Genomic DNA, 19,923 nt, shown 5'->3' on the forward strand with positions numbered 1-19,923 from the left:
CCTCCTGGGGTTCGTTTTTCAATATTTTACAAAAAATTGTAAAATGTTCCTAAGGTTTGGATTTGCATCTTATTGTGGCAGATACCATTTTTAAGAAGTCTTTGGAATACTTTATGAAAAACATATAGGTATCCCAATAAGGGATGTAAGTAGCTAATGAAATGTTGAAGTGGGTATTTTAGGCAGGAAGCTCAGTTAACATTCATTTTTAATTTTTTACGAATTCAAATAAGCTTCTTGCATTGAAGATGACCATGACAAATATATTTGTTATTTCAGTACAAGACACCAATGGCATCATTTTTTGAACATCTTCAGTAGTTTCCCATAGCAACTTCTATCTAAAGAATAATTACAGCTTCTGATAGTTTTCCTTAAATTGTGCAGATTCAATATTGTTTAGTCCCACCCATGATTTTCTCAAAAGTGGGAAAAGCAATAATTATATACAATTTTTGAAAGAACTATCTATTGATTCCACTGATAGCCCCTGGCCATAGGTATTGTATAACTGGTTATCTCAGAAACAGGAACATGGCCCCGGAAGCCTTCCTGTTGTTCTGATTCTATCTGCCTTTTCTTTTGCTTTAAGCTCTTCCTTCCTTCGTTTTGCATCTGCTTGTTGTCTTGCTCCCCTTGCAACCTGATCAATACGGTCCATATCATCTCGAAATTTATCCATGGCTTTCACCCTTCTTTGCTCCAGCTCACTCTGATATTTCAGATAGTTCATAAGCACACACTATGCAGTATCATTGTTAACTATAAAGTTCAGAAGAGTAAAACCTCTTGCGTGTTCAGCTTGCTTTTTGCTTCCTTCCTCTTCTGGTTCTCCCATGAATCTATTGTCTCCTTCAACTTTGCATACCTGACAATTATTTTTATGGGAGTATGAAATATTAATACCCATGCAATGCGAAGAAAATTCCTGAAGCAATTGCAGTGTATATTCAAGGAACTTCAGTATGATACTACTGCCAAGTACCTTTGTTTGATCCTTTCAAGCTCAGCTTTCTCCCAGGCATCTGCTTCTGTTTCCTTGGTGGCCAGTTTTGTTGAAATCAGTGGCCTCAAAGATTCAGATTGAACTGGTGCAGCAACTTCTGGTGCTGCGGTATCAGATTTTGTCTTTAAGAGCTCTCTGAAACTTGAAGTCTTCTTTGATGGCACGCGGGCATTGGCCTTTGCATCTCTAGCAGGTGATGTTGGCTCCGTCTTCCCTTGGCCGTCTGTGAATTTGAATGAATGTGCATTTGATTCAAACTTCTTAATCTAATTTATTTCCCTTCCAAAGATCTGACTTATTTTTATAATGGACAAGAATTTTGTCCAAGAACTGTCTTTAAAGTTAGATAAACAAGGCTGAAGTTGTGTAGTCCTAGTCATTGTTGTATGTTCATGTCTATTACCTGAGAATCTCTTGGATCCACCAGTTTGCGAAATTGGAGCTTTCGAGCCATCCTTTTTGCTTCTGGTCTTTGTTAATGATCTCTCTGTCTTGTTCTGTTGTGGTATGTCTGAGATCTCTTGGTTGCTAGCTGCAAATGCAGCGGCTGCTATCGCAGTGACATGTTCTAAGTCTCCAGATTCATAATCCCTATTCATTTTCTTTATGAACTGTCTCTGAAACCAATTCTTAGACTTCTTCTCTGCGAAAATTCCCAATTAGAATATGTCAACATTAGCCTCACTGTTTTTTTTTAAAAGAAAGACAGAGAGGAGGAATAACCCAAGTATGTTCTCTATTTCTTGAATAAAAATTTTTCTATCTTGGGGGATATCAGGAACCGTTAAGCAGATAAGTTTATAGAATAACAAGGAAGTTTCTTCACCTTCATAAGATTGGGTTTTCTGTATTGATGTTTTCTGATCTCTACTGCCACCTAGATCGCCTTTTTTCTCTGGCTGTGAACCATCAAAACTTGACCTAACCGACATGTACAGGACAAACATTGATAATTATGATTCTCATATCGTCGCTAGTTTCCCACCAAACCTCAATTTTTTTATGATCAGAAATCTGATTGAAAAACTATATTCGGTGACACAGATTATGCAATAATCTTTTTATCACTGAGATTGTGCTGCAAGATCATGAAGACTAGGGTACTTTTGAGAGAAGAAAGCCAGAAATTACTAACCTCGTTAGGTTCATAAATTTCTCCATTATTCTTCACCTGGAAATTGTTCTGAGGTTTCAGACACTTTTTCGTGATCAATGGCTTATGGATTTGTAATAACAAGCTAGGTGGCGTTTATGAGAACAAACCCAGAAGAAAAAGGCGAAACCTTGTTGAGGTATTCTCTTCGGCTGGGATTTCAGAGCACTGCAAGCAAGGTTAGATATATACTTTGCATGTATTGTCTGGTCTTCATACTAAAAAGAAAGTGCCTTTTGGATGAAGATTGGTATTTTTCTTTACTTTCTTCGGAGGCATACGCGTCCAAGGTATTTTTTTTTTTTTTTTTATATGCTCCACCATGTCAATATCAATCTATAATATAAAATTTACTATTTCCTTGTTTAATGTAGCTAACTAGTCAAGTTCTGTACAATGTGCAGGAGGCTCAGATTTTTATGAATGCAAAAAGAACTTTTTGAATTGAGAATAAAATTAGATTCTCTTCGGCTTTAACAATTCAACTGATATAACTGTGTATAGATTCTTTTTTGTTTTTTGTCCCCTGGGGACAAACTGTGTATAGATTCTATTGCATCCTGAACCAAATTTGGAATGGCATAAAATAAAGGCATAAATATTTGTCTTTGAAAAACAAAGGGGGGCGAGGCTGTATGGACGTCTGAGTCCGCATTTCGGTGAGCACCAAGTGCTCATCATTTCTGAGCCAGTCTTGGCCATTCGTTTCATTTTAAAATAATCTTTGCTGTTCATTTAAATTAATTTGTAGGTATTTTTAATATTATATTTATTAATATAAACATTTAAAAGAAAAATCTTACTATTAAATTTGGATTGTCTTCAATCCTCACAGGAGGATGAGCATCATGATATTCATCTCTCTTAAGGAGATCTGGAATGTTTAGATTCAAAATATTTTATTTTTATTTTACATTTATTTAAATAAAAATTTATGAAAAATGTAAAAAAAAATTAATAAATCTATCCATCATTAATCTAGTCAGTACGAATTTAATATGAATAACTTAATTTAATATTTAAATTTTATATTTTTTATAAATTGACTATCTAAATGTATTTTAAATAATTTATATATAATTTAGATGATTTAATTTAATATTAAAATTTTTTATAAGTTTACAAATTAACTATCTAGAGGTATTTTAAATAATTTAAATTTAATATTAGTTTTTATATTAATAAATATAATATTAAAAATATTTAAAAAATTAATTTAGATGAATGGCATAGATAATCTCGGAATGAAATGAAATGAAAGTCGAAGATCGGCCTAGAACCGAATGTGAACTCCTGGAAGTTGAGTATCTAGTCTCGAGTATTTATCCTCAATGGTGACTCTTCCCATAAAAATAAGAGAAAATAATGATAGAGGACTGCTGAAGAAAGTTAACATCTGTCAATGACTAATTACTATTAAAATGTGAATGTAAAAATCCGAATAAATTATTATTAATTTAAAATAAATTATTGTTAAAATTTAAATGAATATTTATTGATAAAAAATTAATCTAAATTAATAAATATTTATTTAAGTTTTGATAATAAATAATTTTTAATTAATATAATTGTTGTTTAGTAATTTTTGATTGATGTTTTTCTAAAAATAAAAATTGAACAATGTGTTTTGATCTGACTATTGAAAAAGTGACTTGAAAAGGAATTAAAAGTAGAGAACAAAATCTATCTCGTATCCCATGCCAAACTTTTAAAAAATTCCGCTGCATCTTATAGTGAAAGACAGAGAGACGAAATAGACTCCCACAAAGAGATAAATTTAGGAGAAATATCGATCAAAGAACTCTGAAAAAAATTTATATCAATTAAGCATTATTTATGTAAAAACTTAAATAGATATTTGTCAATTTGAATTAGTTTTTTATCAATAAATATTCATTTAAATTTTAATAATAACTTATTATAAATAAAAAATAATCTATTTGGGTTTTTTTTCCATTCAAATCTTAACAATTAATTCTTGACTAATATAAATTTTCTCTAATGGTCTTTCGTTGTTATTTTCCCATGAATTGATCCGATAGACTAGCCTGAACTTGTTGAAAATTTTAGGGTTGAGGCCTGAAAAAATAATATTTTTTCTGAATAAGTTTGAAGAAATTCAAGCCAAGCTCAATGGCCCAAATACCCAAAATAAAAAATATTTTTTCAAAATATATAAAATATTATAAATATTAAAATTCTTTAAGTTTTATGTTATTTTATACTAAAATACTATATATTTAAGTACATTATTATAGTTATTTTAAAAAAATAAAAATTTATATTTTTATTATTTTTAAACAATAAAATATCTCAAAATAATATTTAAAATATATTTTAATATTAATTTTATGTTTTAAGACCCACTTATTTTTTAAAAAAAGTTTTGACTCCTATACATCTTTTGAGTATCCAAAAAATATATTTTATATTTTTTTTTATAAAATGAGATAATTAATTTTAAAATAAACACTAAATTCAAAATAATTTTAAATATAAAATTCAGGCATGTATGAAATTTTTGGCTCTATAACTAGATAAACATAATAAATGAAATAATATCTTTGAATAATTATTTGATTATCGTCCACACTAAAAAAATAATTTCAAAAAAATATTTTACTCATAATTAAATGTGTTTATTTTATATAATATAATAATGACTATTTTTTATATTTTTAAAAGTAAAAAATACAATTTACCCAAAAGTTATTGAAAACTTTGAACTAGTCAGGATGATGATTTTAAGTTAGGGATCTAACTGTGATTTAATTGAAATCAACTTAATCATAGTTAAATAATATAATTTAATTAAAATATATCAAATATTTATCTATGACCATAATAAAAGTAATATTTAAATAATTAAAACATTAATTTACAAGTAAAGGAAACATTCATAAATAAATTACACATAATATAACAAAATTGCAATAGAATTACTTAAGTACAATGTTCATAAATTATTCTTTTTTTCTTTTAATCTTTTAAAGTTGAAAAAAGTTATCTAAAAATTTAAATTAATTTAAAAAATAGATAAAAATATTTTTAAAAAGTTTTGGATATTTGGGTCGGCCCAAATAAGCCTGAAATTTGAAGGTGTTAAGGCCAAACTTGATTATATAGGCTTTTTATATAAGGTAAAATATTTTAAGCCTAATCCGAATAAGCTCGACTAGAATTGAGCTTGGCCGCCTGAATTACCAGCTTTTCCAAAATATGATATGTTTTTATGGATGGCTATCAAACATGTTGACATATACAAATTGCTAATATATAGAATTAAATTTACATATTATTACCTCTAGAGAGAATCGACAAATAAAAATAGTCCATTCTACAGTATCCAATTCTTTGAAGATACAATGTTGTGAAACTAAACAATAGCAGGTTTGTCGAGATTGTTGAGACGAGCAAAGACAGTGGAACTAGTAGTCATAATGATGGGAAAAGAAGGATCCACAAGCACTAGTACCATGGTAGGAATATCTTGAGATTCAGTCAAGCTTTAAAAACTTTCCCATATAACAACATGACGTCACTTTGAATGTTTCCATCCCTTGGAGACTCCTCACTTTTCTCTGAGTCTAAAACTTGTTGGTTGGATATAAATTCATATCCATATTAACAGTCACTTTGAAGGAAGTAGAATTTGACATGCAGTGGTAGAGTTACATTAGCCTACAAATATCAAGAAAAGTATAAATTTTTCTTAATGGAATTTGAGGATGAAGAAAATGATGGTTTTTGGAATGGATGAATGTAGCTTACCCTATTTTTGTAACATTGAGCATATGCATGCAGATATAGAGAGCCTTCATTGGTCCCCATAAGTTGATGCCATAATATAATGACTTTGCTTTTAAAATATTAACACACACACACACACACACACACACACACACACACCAAATAAAGTAGTCCAAACCAAAAGTCATACCCATAATGATTTGGGATAGGGATGAATGATGTAAAGTTAAGCAAACCATAGTTTCCACCAATTAGTGTTTGTCTACAATAAACTTGCATTGATCAATACATCACATGTTCAACCTCATACCTAATAATTCAAACTCAAACCATCAACTAGCACACATTATCACCAGATAGCATTATCTCCACAAATTCAAGAACCCATCACTCATAATAATAACTCAGACGCTTGATCATATTCCATACATTGCAACATAATCCATGCCATCAATATATATATATATATATATTCATAACTTGCAAGTACAATTATAAACTAAAATTAAACTCTTAAGCCTTGTATGGTACAAGGTATTGCATTTTAAGGGAATGGGAATGGGAATGAGATTGGGATTAAATGTGGGATTGGGAGTGAGAATAAATTTTAAAATGATGTTTGATATGTCATGGGATTAAAAAAAAATAAAACTGGGATTAAGCCAAAAAATTGCTAAAAAGACACAAATATCCTCTTCTTCTTCCTTCTACTTTACCCATGTGTCATTTGGATATGTACACAAACCACGAATTCGAGCATGAGCAGGTCAGCTTGAACTCCCTCCATCTCTGTCTCCATAGCATATTCAATGAACTAATTCAAGCATCTACGGCACCGTACTCAAACTCCCTTCATCTCTATCTCCATAGAGATGCTAACACCATATGCGATGAACAAATTTGAGCCTCTGTAACATCATACTCGAACTCCCTTCATCTCTGACTCCCTAGAGGGTGGCTCTATCTCTACCTCTCGTTCTACCACACAATCTAGATATGTGCACGAGTAGGGTTGGAGACTCAATTTGGATTTGGATTTGAAGGGACGAAGATGAAATCTATATATATGCATGAGCAGGGTCGGAGATGCGATCTAGATTTAGATCGAAAGGGGCAGAGACGTGATCTAGATTTGGAGGCACAGTAGGAATGATGGAGGCACAGTGGAGGGAATGGCATAGTAGATTGGAAAAGAGGGAGATGGCCGATAAATAGTTAGTGAGGTTAGAGGGCATTTTCGTCTTACAAAAATCAATCCTAGGATTGATTTTGCAATACCTTAGGCAAGGTAGTATTGGGTAATCTCATGAAAGGTGAGATTGGTATTGACATTGGATTATGGATTACTTCATACCAAATATAAAAAAGTGAAATTATTCAATCCCAATTCCAGTCCCACCATCTCATTCTTTTATACCAAACAGGGCCTTAGTTATCTTAATTCTTGGGTTTAGCACCCCCAAGAATATAATTTAGATTTCCAAAGGAAACTTCCTACTAATGCAAACTCCAAAAACAATCAATGATCAACAATCAGCATCAATGACTAATCATTATCAATTAACTTTAATTATAGTTAAGTCCTTAATTGTTCATTAAGAGTGATTAAGAAAGACCAACCCCATAACTCACCTTTATTAACTTGTTTAACCTCTAATAAGTTAAAAAAACACTACTAACTACTTTTAATAACTTAATCTAGGTAAGTTAATATTAAGGTTAACTCTAAACCCTTCATTAAAACCCATAACCACTACCATAAACATAAACTAGTGATAAAAAACTTAAATAACTTTTATTAGACTTCATTAAAGTTATTAGAGTGTTTAAACACTACCCCTAGCTTTTTGCTTTGATTCTCCCAACTAAAGAACTAGAAAAGACACGTATAAAGGGATAGGAGAAGGAAAAAGGAAGCTTATTTGGTGACTTAGATGCTTCAAACCACTCCGAATGGCATGCAACATGAAACCCTAGCAAAGCCCTTCTTCCTTTCTTGATCTCTCTCTCAAAATCTCTCTTCTATCCAATACTTAAAACGCATCTTGGGGCTTTTAAAATTCAATGTGTTTGTCATGATGAAGGATACTATTTGCCATGGCGGATGTTAAGTAGAATATTTTGTGCTCAAAGTCATCCAATAATACTTAGGTCTACATTTAACCCCATTTAGGATTTAATAGACCCAAATGGCCATCCAAACTCTCTAATTAATTCCCAATACCATAATCAATCAATTAAACTACTTAATTATTTTAGTTAACCCTTAACTTAAAATTTTGGTGTGTTATAAAGATGAAATTAAAGGAGTTGCCATGTTTTACTTCTCTTCGCTCTTCTTAGAAGATTTATCAGTTCATAATACTCTTCACTATAATGTGCATTTCCCTTGTATCAGTAAGCCCCTCTAATATCAATGTGGAAAAGATGTTAATGGAGAGGAGATTAAGAATGCTATTTTTATGATAGGATCTCTCAAATCGCCCAATCTTGATGGTTTTAATGCTTTATTCTATCAAAAGTAGTCAAAGATAGTGGGTAAGCAAGTGATTAAATTTATTAAATTTCTATTTAAAAATCCCCAAGCTATAAATGAGGTGAATGGAACTTTGACTGTGTTGATTCCCAAGAAAGATCTACCAAAAACCTTGAAGGATCTAAGACCTTTTAGCCTTTCTAATATCATCCATATGGTCATCACCAAAATAATCTCTAATGGAATTAAGGAATTCTTACAAGACATTATCTCTCCTAATCAATGTAGTTTTGTTCTGAGTAGACATGAAACGAATAATATCATTGTGGCTCAAGAGGTTATTCATTTCATGTGGAATATCAGAGGGAAGAAAGGATTCATGGCTATCAAAATTGACTTGGAAAAAGCTTATGACCAGATCAACTAGGGATTATTAAAACAATGTCTTTTATGAGCTTGATTTACATCCCAACATTATTGAAATCATTTCTTGTTGTGTCTCTTTTGTGAAAATGCAATCATTTTGAAATGGGAAAAAAGTAATTTCTTTAATATGACTTGTATTGTGAGATAAGGTGATCCAATCTCACCCTATCGATTTGTTATATATATGAAAAAACTTGCCCACTTGATTCAAATGAGCATGTTAATTAGGGATTGGAAACTAATAAAACTTATAAAAAAATAGGCCCTCAATCTTTCATTTATTTTTTGCTAATGACATCTTGCTTTTTGTTGAGGCTTCTATGGATTAAGCTAATATTATTATGAATTGCATTAAAAAATTATGCTTTAACTCAAGGTTGAAGGTGAATTCTGCAAAAACCCAAGTGTGTCTTTCTAGTAATGTGAATCACCATAGATGTGGTGAGCTCAGTTCTACCTTAGACTTCACCCAAACGACAGATCTTGAAAAAAATATTGTTGTCTCCCTCCATCATAAATGGGTAACTAAAGATGCATTCCAAAGTGTTGTGGATGAAGTTAAGACAGTAATTTTGTTTTAGAAAATAAATTTTCTCTCTCTTTGAAGGGTTGCACAACCCTAATTGCTTTTGTATCTTTGACAATTTCAAGTTATGTGATGCAAACTTATTCACCTCATGTTGGCACTTGTGAGAGGTTGGATAAATGCAATAAGAGATTCCTTTGGGATGGTATGGAGGAACAAAGAAAAATCCCATTAGTTTTTTGAGAAGTTATATAGAAGCTAAAAGCTAAAGGAGTACTTGGGTTGAAGCTTGTTGCCAAACAAAACTAGTCTTCTCTTATGAAGCTTAGTTGGAATCTTATTAAGAGGAAGGACAACTTTTGGATGAAAGTCATTCGAAATAAGTTTAAATGTAGGGATGATTTAATTCCACGTATTGACATGTAAAAGAGTGGCTCAAATGCTTAGTATGGTATTAAAGCCACTTGGTCGAATGTTTAGAATGTAATGGAATTGCTCATTAATAGGCATGATGTGAGATGGAAATGGGCTAAGAGTGGGGAATTTATGGTGTTATCTATATATGACCAATTGATAAATACTATTGATTTGATGAACCCTTTATGGGATAAGATTTAGAAGGTCTACACCCCTAATGATATCGGTTGTTCTTTTGACTTGTGGCCCGTGAAAGCCATCTCACCAATGCAAGCATAAGGAAGAGAGGCCTTAGCGAAGATGATTTGTGCCTGGGGTGCATAGCAAACATGAAGGACACAATCCATGTGCTTCATGACTATTCTTTAACCTATGAACTTTGGCATTCTTTAGTGCCATCTATTGATAGAAGGTTATTCTTTAACCTTGATCTACATGGCTGGATTTCTTGAAATATTTCTAGATGTGGAGATCAAGAGCATAACAATTGGGCTACTCTCTTTGTTGTGATTTACTAGTGGGTATGGAACCAACAGAGAATTGCAAAAGCATGGCTAAAGGCAGAGTGGGGGAAATGATACAAAAGCATGACTCTAAGATTAAGAGAGATATATATGTTTTTAGTTTCAATGTCTGGGTCGGTCAATACTAAGATTAGTCCTTATCATTTGTCTCAACTTTCCCTCCATCTCTCCCCACCATTTTCCCCTTCTTTCTTAAATTGCTTCTTCTTCAGAGTTTTTCTTCTACATGTTTTCCTAATCCCATTTTCATATGATTTGATCTAACCCATCACCACTATGATCTAGATCTGTTAGCCCCACCAAGTTTGTCAATATCAATGTAAGTGGAGAAGAGATTATCCTTGAATCCAATTTCTTCAAGGCTATCATTCTTCTACATATAGCCCCTCCCCTCAAGAATAATGAAGAAGATGAAGAAGAGGTTGTGGGTGTCAACTTAATGGAGAAGCATAAACAGTGGGACAGAGCCCCTTGTGGTTAGGTAAGTAGTTTCCAAACATTCTCGTTTTATATTATACTATGACTTTGTCTTTTTCTGTGTTTATTATAAAAGAAGATTTTTTTTTGCCAAATTAAAAACTAAAGGCACACTTAATTTGTAAATATTCTATTACATCCTATACCTTGAGCATATGTATTCGCACCATTAACTTTTTCCCTATCAATTTTAACAATTAAAAATGTGTCTGTGACCAAATAAAAAAGATATCTTATAACATATAAATTAAAATTTCTAGAACGCTCCTTTCCCCTTTTTTCTCCAAAAAAAAACATTGCATCTTATAAGGTTGTAGAAATACACTTCAATATATAGATAGCTATGTCTACCAAAACATGATATGGGTATACTGTTTGATTATCAAACAAATGTATTGACAACACAATTGCAAATAGAATCAAATTAAATGTCATAAGAATGACCAAATCAACAATCGATTCCAACCTAATAAATTCAATTCAATTAAGATACAATATTTGGAAGTGATTTAGAAACAAAACAAAAATCTTGAAAGCACAAAACATGTATGAAACTGCATGAACAACAACAAAAAGAAAAGGACTATGCACAAACAGGTGCATTAAGGTTGTTGAAACGAGCAAAGACAATGGAATGAGCAGCCACATTGATTGGAGAAGAAGGATCCACAAGCACAGGCTCTATGGAAGGAATGTCCTTAGATTCAGTCAAGCTTAAAACTTGTCCATTTAGCAAAACAACATCATTTTGAATGTTTCCATCTTTAGGAGTCAAATGGTACTCCTCCCTCTTCTCTGAGTTAAAAACTTGTTGGTTTGGATATAGATTCATGTCAATATTAACAGTCACATTGAAGGAAGTAGAATTCGACATGTTTATCAGTAGAACACTCACACCAGCCTACAAATATTCAAAAAAAGCATAATTTTTTACCAATGAGATTTGAGAATGGAAAAAAAAAACAACACCATAGAAATTTAATTACCATTGATTGATTGAATGAATGAAGCTTACCTTATTCTTTGAACAATGAGCATATGCACGTAGATATGGTGAGCCTTCATGGTTTACAGAGAGTACTTTAGTCCCCATAAGTCGATGCCATAGTAGAGCTCTATTCAAGAAATAAGACATTAATTACATGTTATGACTTGCACGTAAGTTATATGTATATAGCTAATTAAAATCAAAAGTGTTACCCATAATAATCAGGGTTAGGGATGAATGATGTCGTGTTGAGCAAACCATAGTTTCCTCCAATAAGTGTCTGCCTACAATAAACCTTGTGGTTGAAGGTTGATGTCATGCCCAATTGATCCAAATACCTAGTGTTTTTTTTAAAAAACAAAATACAAGAAGTTCATAAAGAAACATTTTTTCAAAAAAAAAAAAACACAAAAGGAGAACATGATAGGAGCTTAAATTAAACAACGGATTAGTTAGAATTTGACCAGAAGCCATTAGCAAAGGTATGTGACACATTTTTGCCTCCACTATTGTAGGCTCCCCCAGATTCTCCAACCCATGGTTGAGCCCATGGTGCATAATCTTTTACACTTGTCGATACATCCTTAAATGTTTGAGTCACTTGGCTCAAGAAAAATGGGTCTTGCACCTTGTTAATCAAATTCTTATCGACACCTACATTTATTAGATAGATGGAGTATTAATACATTTTCTCAGAAAACCAAACCCAGATCAGGTGTTCACTTGCCATCTTGTTCGTGGAAATGACCACAAGAGAAAACAAGAAAATAGACATAAGTTTGATTAATTCAAATCTATGTACATTTGCTGTGTCAAAAGGCCCATATATTTATAATTTTAAAATTAAAGTTTAGTACTAGATAATCAACTCTTTTTTTCCAAAAAAAGTTCTTTTGTGAAAAACTTGATAAAAACTAGAAAATCCATTAGTACTCACCAGCACCAAGGTTGTAAATATGGTGGGTGACTCCATCAACAACACCAGATGCAGTATTCTGTAAGAAGCTATCAAACCATTCCTTCTTGAAGAAACCTCCAGGGGCAAGCACTTGGGGTCTTGTTGTGGGATCTGGATGAAACATATTCACTAATTTTCTAAGTTCAGTGATATCTTTTGCATATTGCACGCTTTCTATTCTTGCACCAATGCCATCACCGCATAACTCATTTCCTGCCACACATTAAACTTCAATCATAAATCTCAAAGCATCAACATTCTTTGCACTACAATGAAGAAAACTTTACCATACCTAATTCATATGAATCAATTTTGTATCCTTTTGAAGCAGTGTAAGCCATGAGGGTAGCAGCATTATGTGGGTTCCAATCACCTACCCAAAGAACCTTATCCTCCTTAGATCTGCTCTTTCCGTGGAGAGCATTCAACCCAAATGTGAGTTTGACTCTACAACAACATTAGCATTATATAATAAGCATATATTTAAGACATCATATATACAGTTGTTGAGACAATTAAAGATCATGTTGTGAAACTTTTGTGAAGAGAATTCATGGAATTAAAAGTACATACCCAGTTTTATTGAACAGGTCATTGATTTGGTCCCATCTGGTATTGTTAAGGCATCCAGAGCTAAAACCAAACAAGCCATCTTGATTCTTTGTGAATCCTGGGCAACTTTTTGGGTGTCTAAATCTGTACACCACTTGATCTTCTAATGATCCTCCTAATCTGATTCTCAGAGAGTTAAATGCTGCAATTACAAATTTTTGAAACAATTAGATCTTTGACGGTAACATGGGTAGCGTGCTTGGTGTTATTGCAAGGAGAGAAGGGAAGGGAGAAACTTTTTATTGTGCGAACAAGAAAATAAAAAGGGAGGGGGGAGAATACGTAATTAGGTAGCTGATAATATTATTTTTATTTCATTTGTTATTGAAATTCCATAAATTGAAATAAAAATGTAGAAAGAGTCGACTAGTTCATAATCCTTTCAATTTTTTAAAACCTTTTAAAGGGATTTAAAAAATTTTAAATTTTTTTTCCCCAATTCGGCCAATTTGCCTTGAGATGTATGTAGGTAACTCTTGAAGAGAGACAGAGTCAATGAGACCCACTTAGGTGAATCCCATTTGCTTAGTGGATTAAACTGGCTAGGTCTCTTTAGTTTCTTAATGAGGTACCTAATTTCTATTAAAGATAAAAGATGTGCCACATCAAAAAATTAGAAGATAGTTCATGAATATATAATGCATGAGATGTGTTTAACCAAATAGCTTAAGCTATTTTTGGTAAAGTATATTATTTTTAAGCATATTTAATATAAAACATTTAACATTCCATCACATGATTAAGGCCAAACGTTTTATCCTTTTCATTAATTTCTTTTCCAATTCAAATGAAAAATGAGAGGTTTTTGGGACACATGCATTTGTTAAATGACGTATCCAAATGAAAAAAGGTAAAAATTTTTAAAAAAATCCTGAAGACATTTTCTTGAGAAACTTTCTTGGACGTACGTGATTTTCTTGGAAAAGAAAATTTCTTACCCTTCATAGCATTAATCAAGATCTTGTTATTCAAATCCTGCCATCATGGAAAGAACAAGAGGTTAAGATGCTTAATTTGATGTTTAACAACAAGAGCAACAATTTAAAAGTTAAAGAGAATATACCAAATTAAGAATGCCTGCTTGTCCCCAAGGACATTGACCATAATCACACTTATCAGAAGGCCACCAATCCAAAGTTGCACATATAAAATTTTCATCTGTATTGGCTATCGATGTTATTACTTTCACATTAAGATTCACATCTTCTGAATGACACAAAGTAAACAATGAAACAAGAATACACAAGAAAGCTAAGTTTGCTTCCATGATGGAAATTAAGAGATGGGAGAAAAGAAAGCACGAGAAAATTAGGCAATGTTTCGTACATTTATAAAGTTGATTGAATGGTAAATTCTTCTCTTTCCTAAGATGAATGATCAGGTTGAGAGGTTATGTTCTAAGTATATTTCCTTTCGTTTACAAAATAGTATAACTAATCGTTATTGACTACTATAATAAATCAAAGAATGAAACAGTATCGTTTCTATATGAGTTGTCTTAACAAAAAGCGTTTGAAAAGAATATCTCTCTTTAATGTTGAAATTAACCTTTCAGTTTCATTAAAACAAAAAAAGAAATCGGCCTGTAACTATAGATATTGATTACCAAAATTATCTCGCCCTTAATTATCAACGTCAGGACTGATTGTACTATAATATATATAGAGGGGCTAGTTAATTTTTTAAAATTCTTTGTAATATTAAGTTGCGATGTTATGTCTATCATTATTTGAAATTTTAAATCTAATTAATTAAGTTAAGTACATTTATAATTGGATATGTTAAGTTGTGTGTGTGTGTGTGTATAGGGTATGCTTTATCTTCAATAATTAGAGTTTGTTGCTTTTCACAGAATGATTTGGTTATATATATATATATATATCGTAGTATATATAGATTAATGATTTTATATCAATTATGATTAATTAATACTTAACTAATGCATTGTTTGAGCAAATGAATAACTTCATAACACAAGGAGGAAAAAGAACCAACACCTAGACTACCGATCGATTCTAAGATATTCAGTCCCATAATAAAGATACAACCATCGCCGATTGAAAACCTACAAAAAATCAGGCAAAAAAAAAAACTAAAAACTAAAAACCCCGAAAGACATTCTAGGAAAAATCCTCAAGACCCAAAAAAGAAGGAGCGAAAAACAGTTCGAAAGAATAACTAATAGAACTAAACGCATGCAGGTACGTTCAAGTTATTGAGACGAGCAAAGACAATGGAATCAGCCGCCACAGCGATTGGAGAAGAAGGATCCACAAGCACTGGTTTCATGGCAGGAATATCCTGTGACCTTGTCAACCTCAAAGCTTTTCCATTCAGCAACACGACGTCGCTTTGAATATTTCCATTTTCCGGTGTCAAATGGTACTCCTCTCTCTTCTTTAACTTTTCACTTTGGTCTGGGTACAGATTCATGTCTGGCTTAACAGTCACGTAGAACGAAGTAGAATTTGACATGTTTATCAGCAACAAAGTCACACCACCACCCTGTAAATTTCAAGGAAAATATGAATTTTTTATTGATGGGATCTTAATTTCTTGTTTCTGGAAATTAATAATGAATGAAAAGCTTACGTTGTTTTTGGAACAATGAGCATATGTACGCAGGTATGGAGATCCTTCATGGTTGACTGAGAGAACTTTGGATCCCATAAGCTTGTGCCATAACAAAGCTCTGGTGTAATAATCAAGAAAGAAATTAATTAATCATACACAATGACTTATTTTTAAGAATAACAAAAATTTGTATAAACAAATTTTAATTATAAGTCATATATATAAATACCCATAATAATCTGGGTTAGGGATGAAAGTTGTGGTGTTAAGCAGGCCATAATTTCCTCCAACTAGTGCCTGTCTGCAATAAACCGCGTGGTTGAATGTTGAGGTCATGCCTAGTTGATCCAAGTACCTATATATTGATCATTAAGATAAGTTAGAAAATGAAACTTTTAGACAAGAAAACAAGGATCTGAGATTGTACAAGAGAATATATAATTAATTAGGGATTGACCAGAAGCCATCAGCAAACGTATGTGACACATCTTTGCCTCCACTGTTATAGGCTCCGCCAGATTCTCCAACCCATGGTTGTGCCCATGGTGTATACTCCTTCACTGCGATTGATATATCTTTGAATGTTTGAGCAACTTGGCTCAAGAAATATGGGTCCTGGATTTTGTTAATCAAAGTCTTATCCACACCTGCATTTATGAGTTAAAGAGGTTTGTTGGACATTTTCTCATGAACCCAACACAAAATTAGACCATGATTCAAACCCTTTTGTTTTTACGTTCACAAAATGAATGTAGAAAATTGCATTAATTCAAAGATCAATAAAAAAATAATTTACATACTTACCAGCACCAAGGTTATAAATATGGTGGGTGACTCCATCAAGAACGCCAGGTCCAGTATGTTGCAAGAAGGTATTGAACCATTCCTTGTCATAAAAACCAGCTGGTCCTAGCACTTGTGGTCTTGTTTTGGGGTTAGGGTACATAGCATTCACTAATTTTCTGAGTTTAGTCATATCTTTTGCATATGGAATACTTTCTATCCTCACAGAAACTCCACTACCACACAGCTCATTTCCTGATGAGGATTAATTAAACTCCATTAATATCATCAATGCATTAAAAACAAATAACAATCCACAAATTTAAAAAAATTAAAAATAAAAACCCAATAATGAAGGTGATAGTGTTACCTAATTCATAAGAATCAATCTTATATCCTTTAAAAACAGTATAGGCCATGAGACTAGCTGCATTGCTTGCGTCCCATTCTCCTTCCCAGAGAATGTCCTCTTGGTCCTGTTGGGCCTTCTTCTTCCCCATCAGAGCATTCAATCCAAATGTGAGTTTCACTCTGCACATAATAAGTTATAATTAAATTAATTATATATATGGCTCATCTCAAATAATTGAATGATGGGTATATATAAAAAATGTGATAATAAGTGATAAAATAGAAATAAATAGGCATACCCAGTGTTGTTGACAAAGTTATTGATTTGGTCCCAACGTGTACTGTTGAGACAACCTTTGCTGAAACCAAACAAGCCATCCTTGTCCTTTGTCATTTGAGGACACGTTTTCATGCCACCAAATTGGTACACAATTTGATCTTCTACTGATCCTCCTAGTCTTATTCTCAGTGGATTAAATGCTGAAAAAAATAATTAACACAAATTAATCTAATTCCAGTTCCAATATGATTACAAAATCAAGTTTATATTTTTCTCTTTTTGTAGAAAAAAATAGAAATAGACGGCTAGTCAGTGAGACACATCATTTAAATAAATTTCATACATTCACATGAGACGTTCCATTTAAATAAAGCACCATATACCATGGGTTTCTCACCCTAAAATGAGAGGGGGGGAGAATAATGGAGAGATCCGAATCAAATTTGACTAGTTTGTAGTAGAAAATAATTATTTTCTTTTATATATATGTGGAATCATTAAGATTATGAAAGTATTTTCCTTTTTATAATGTATGTGGATGACGAGAATTACACATACGTAATAAATCCACATTAAGAAGGCATATAAAAGAAATTATAACAATAATTATTAACAACCACATAAAGTTTCATAAACAAATATACAATTTATTACTTAAATTTTATATTTGTTATAATATTATGTGAAAATTATATATTTTCATGGTTTAATTGAAAATACTCTGGCGCAAACAATATAAATTATGCTATAAATATCTAAGTCAGAGAAATCTGTCGTTTCTCTGTTCTAGAGTTAGACTGTGGTAATCAAAACAAAAATAATTGAAGACTTACCCGTAATGGCATTTGATAGAACCTTGTTATTCAAGTCCTGCAAAGCCAAGGAACAAAACATAAGACACTTATGTTTTTATCTTCTAACATGAATAATATTTATTATTAGAAGATGAAAATCAGTAGACATGAACAAGTGAAATTTGGTTCAGTATAACCAGAATTGTTTCTGAAGAACCATTCAAATTTGCAAATCATCTAAACACGGTTCATTAAAAAGAACCTAAAGAGATATAATAAAAATATAAAAACGACATCAATATAAAACTTTGGTAAACATAAATTAATTACCAGATTGAACATGCCTACTCCTTTCCAAGGACACTGATCATAATCACACTTATCAGAAGGCCACCAATCCAAAGTTGCACAGATGAAATTTTCATCCGTTGTTGCTATTGAAGTCACGACCTTCACGTTAAGGTCTACATTATCAGAATAAGATAAGGAAGAGAGTGAAAACAGCGTAACAAGAACACAGAAGAAAGCAATAATTTTTTTGGTTTCCATGATGAGGAAAGAAGCTAAGAGGTTTTAGATGGGTAGAAGGGATTGGATTGGTTTCTTATATTTATAAGAGTTGAAGTTAGGTGGGAGAATTTTTCTCAAAGCTTTCAAATGTGATTCAAGATTAAGATTAACTTCAGGGGATTCTGATAGATTTTAGTAATCTTCAATCACAATTAAAAATAAATCAAAGAATATAAGATAACTTTCTTTTTAAAAAGACTAAGGCAATTATATTTCGATTTGAAACTTATTTTAGATAAGGATATCTTTTAAATCTCAAAAGTAATTATTAGAATATGCTGTTTAGTTACCTTTTATATAAAAATTTAAAACTAATTATTTAACCATATATTTTCTCTTACCCCTTTTTTATTACTTTTTTTTTCTATCTATATATCTCTATTAATTATCTTTACTTATTATTTCTGGGTTTTATGGTGTGTTTTTTTTTTTTTATTTTATTTTTCAAATTTTAAAGTATGCTTAATAATATGTTTTTATTAATATTTTCTTCATTTTCATTTAAGTATTTGTCTTTCTATTTATTCTAACATAAATTAATTATAACATTTACTCCTTCCATTTAAAAATGTAAAGCATTTTTAATTGAATTTTACCTTAATAAAGTAGTTTCCTACTTTCAAACTAACCCTATCCTTTCATATTTATCTCTATTAAATACCTTACAATAAATATAAAGTCATTATTAATATGGGCACTTTTAAAAAAATGCAATAATTATACCTTAAAAAACCAAAAATGTATTTCATTTTTTAATATTCAACTCCTTAAAAAATGCCTTACATTCTTTAATGGAGGGATTATATTTTAAGAATGACAGCAATGAGATTTTAGTTAAAATACAAAATAAAATAATTGAGAATGAAATATTTGTATATGTAATATAATTGAAACTTAAGAGATACATATCATAAAAATTGAAAGATTGTCTAAAAGAAAGTTAAATGTTCAAAATTTTTAGCGCGGTTGACAAACACAATTGGTAATCAAAGATTATAAAAAATAAATAAATTTAAGGATATAAATAATTTTCCTCTTTTAGGTTTTTCCAATATGGAAAACAAATATCAATGCATATAACAAAATAACGTGGAGGAAAAATATAAGTAGATGTGTAAAAATATAAAGAAATTATATTTCAATTATGATTTTTTATATAATGATAACTTTATATGATATATCTCAAAACTTAAATATTAACATATAATGTTAATTTATCATTTCCATGCAATTTAAAATTAATTATTTAAACTAGTAT

General features: G+C 31.3%; 3 protein-coding genes and 1 long non-coding RNA gene across 5 annotated transcripts; 1 reads left to right on the forward strand and 3 right to left on the reverse strand.

Annotated features, from left to right (window-relative positions):
- Positions 1–297: 297 nt before the first annotated feature.
- On the reverse strand, positions 298–2,311 carry LOC129321636 (remorin-like). Of its 2 annotated transcripts, XM_054967476.1 has the most exons (6): positions 2,142–2,311; positions 1,833–1,927; positions 1,410–1,649; positions 986–1,229; positions 787–868; positions 298–712 (listed from the first exon to the last, which is right to left on the reverse strand). In XM_054967476.1, exons 1-6 carry the CDS (start codon positions 2,165–2,167, stop codon positions 521–523), a joined length of 879 nt encoding a protein of 292 aa, XP_054823451.1. In that variant the 5' UTR covers positions 2,168–2,311; the 3' UTR covers positions 298–520. The 2 variants fall into 2 exon arrangements, with proteins under 2 accessions (XP_054823451.1, XP_054823452.1); XM_054967477.1 differs by lacking the exon at positions 1,833–1,927 and having other exon boundaries at positions 2,142–2,276.
- Positions 2,312–2,315: 4 nt separating this feature from the next.
- On the forward strand, positions 2,316–2,729 carry LOC129321638 (uncharacterized). Its single transcript, XR_008596052.1, has 2 exons — positions 2,316–2,449; positions 2,564–2,729. It is a non-coding gene; the product is annotated as an uncharacterized LOC129321638 (long non-coding RNA).
- An 8,609-nt stretch (positions 2,730–11,338) lies between these two features.
- Positions 11,339–14,580, reverse strand: LOC129322523 (heparanase-like protein 1). The gene is made up of 9 exons (XM_054968831.1): positions 14,377–14,580; positions 14,252–14,288; positions 13,275–13,455; positions 12,994–13,148; positions 12,681–12,914; positions 12,208–12,397; positions 11,956–12,081; positions 11,771–11,870; positions 11,339–11,656 (listed from the first exon to the last, which is right to left on the reverse strand). Exons 1-9 carry the CDS (start codon positions 14,578–14,580, stop codon positions 11,339–11,341), a joined length of 1,545 nt encoding a protein of 514 aa, XP_054824806.1.
- An 892-nt stretch (positions 14,581–15,472) lies between these two features.
- LOC129321682 (heparanase-like protein 1) lies at positions 15,473–18,644 on the reverse strand. Its single transcript, XM_054967541.1, has 9 exons — positions 18,426–18,644; positions 18,135–18,171; positions 17,321–17,501; positions 17,041–17,201; positions 16,692–16,925; positions 16,345–16,534; positions 16,117–16,242; positions 15,906–16,005; positions 15,473–15,818 (listed from the first exon to the last, which is right to left on the reverse strand). Exons 1-9 carry the CDS (start codon positions 18,642–18,644, stop codon positions 15,501–15,503), a joined length of 1,566 nt encoding a protein of 521 aa, XP_054823516.1. The 3' UTR covers positions 15,473–15,500.
- Between the last annotated feature and the right edge of the window lie 1,279 nt (positions 18,645–19,923).

The sequence above is a fragment of the Prosopis cineraria genome, unplaced genomic scaffold (assembly GCF_029017545.1).
Source record: "Prosopis cineraria cultivar Desert tree isolate PC_DT_omini unplaced genomic scaffold, ASM2901754v1 PC10, whole genome shotgun sequence".
Taxonomy (NCBI): Eukaryota; Viridiplantae; Streptophyta; class Magnoliopsida; order Fabales; family Fabaceae; genus Prosopis; species Prosopis cineraria.

What these genes read in the sequence shown, in the direction of transcription:
- LOC129321636 (XM_054967476.1), bottom strand. Translation starts at nt 2,167, where the DNA reads ATGGAGAAATTTATGAACCTAACGAG. An exon ending in AAATTTATGAACCTAACGAG is followed by an intron (nt 1,928 to 2,141) that starts GTTAGTAATTTC and finishes CATGTCGGTTAG; the next exon opens with GTCAAGTTTTGATGGTTCAC. An exon ending in TGGATCCAAGAGATTCTCAG is followed by an intron (nt 1,230 to 1,409) that starts GTAATAGACATG and finishes TCAAATTCACAG; the next exon opens with ACGGCCAAGGGAAGACGGAG.
- LOC129321682 (XM_054967541.1), bottom strand. Translation starts at nt 18,644, where the DNA reads ATGGAAACCAAAAAAATTATTGCTTTCTTCTGTGTTCTTGTTACGCTG. An exon ending in TCTATCAAATGCCATTACGG is followed by an intron (nt 17,502 to 18,134) that starts GTAAGTCTTCAA and finishes TATTTTTTTCAG; the next exon opens with CATTTAATCCACTGAGAATA. An exon ending in CCTAACCCAGATTATTATGG is followed by an intron (nt 16,006 to 16,116) that starts GTATTTATATAT and finishes TTATTACACCAG; the next exon opens with AGCTTTGTTATGGCACAAGC.
- LOC129322523 (XM_054968831.1), bottom strand. Translation starts at nt 14,580, where the DNA reads ATGGAAGCAAACTTAGCTTTCTTGTGTATTCTTGTTTCATTGTTTACT. An exon ending in CTTGATTAATGCTATGAAGG is followed by an intron (nt 13,456 to 14,251) that starts GTAAGAAATTTT and finishes TTGTAATTGCAG; the next exon opens with CATTTAACTCTCTGAGAATC. An exon ending in CCTAACCCTGATTATTATGG is followed by an intron (nt 11,871 to 11,955) that starts GTAACACTTTTG and finishes TTTCTTGAATAG; the next exon opens with AGCTCTACTATGGCATCGAC.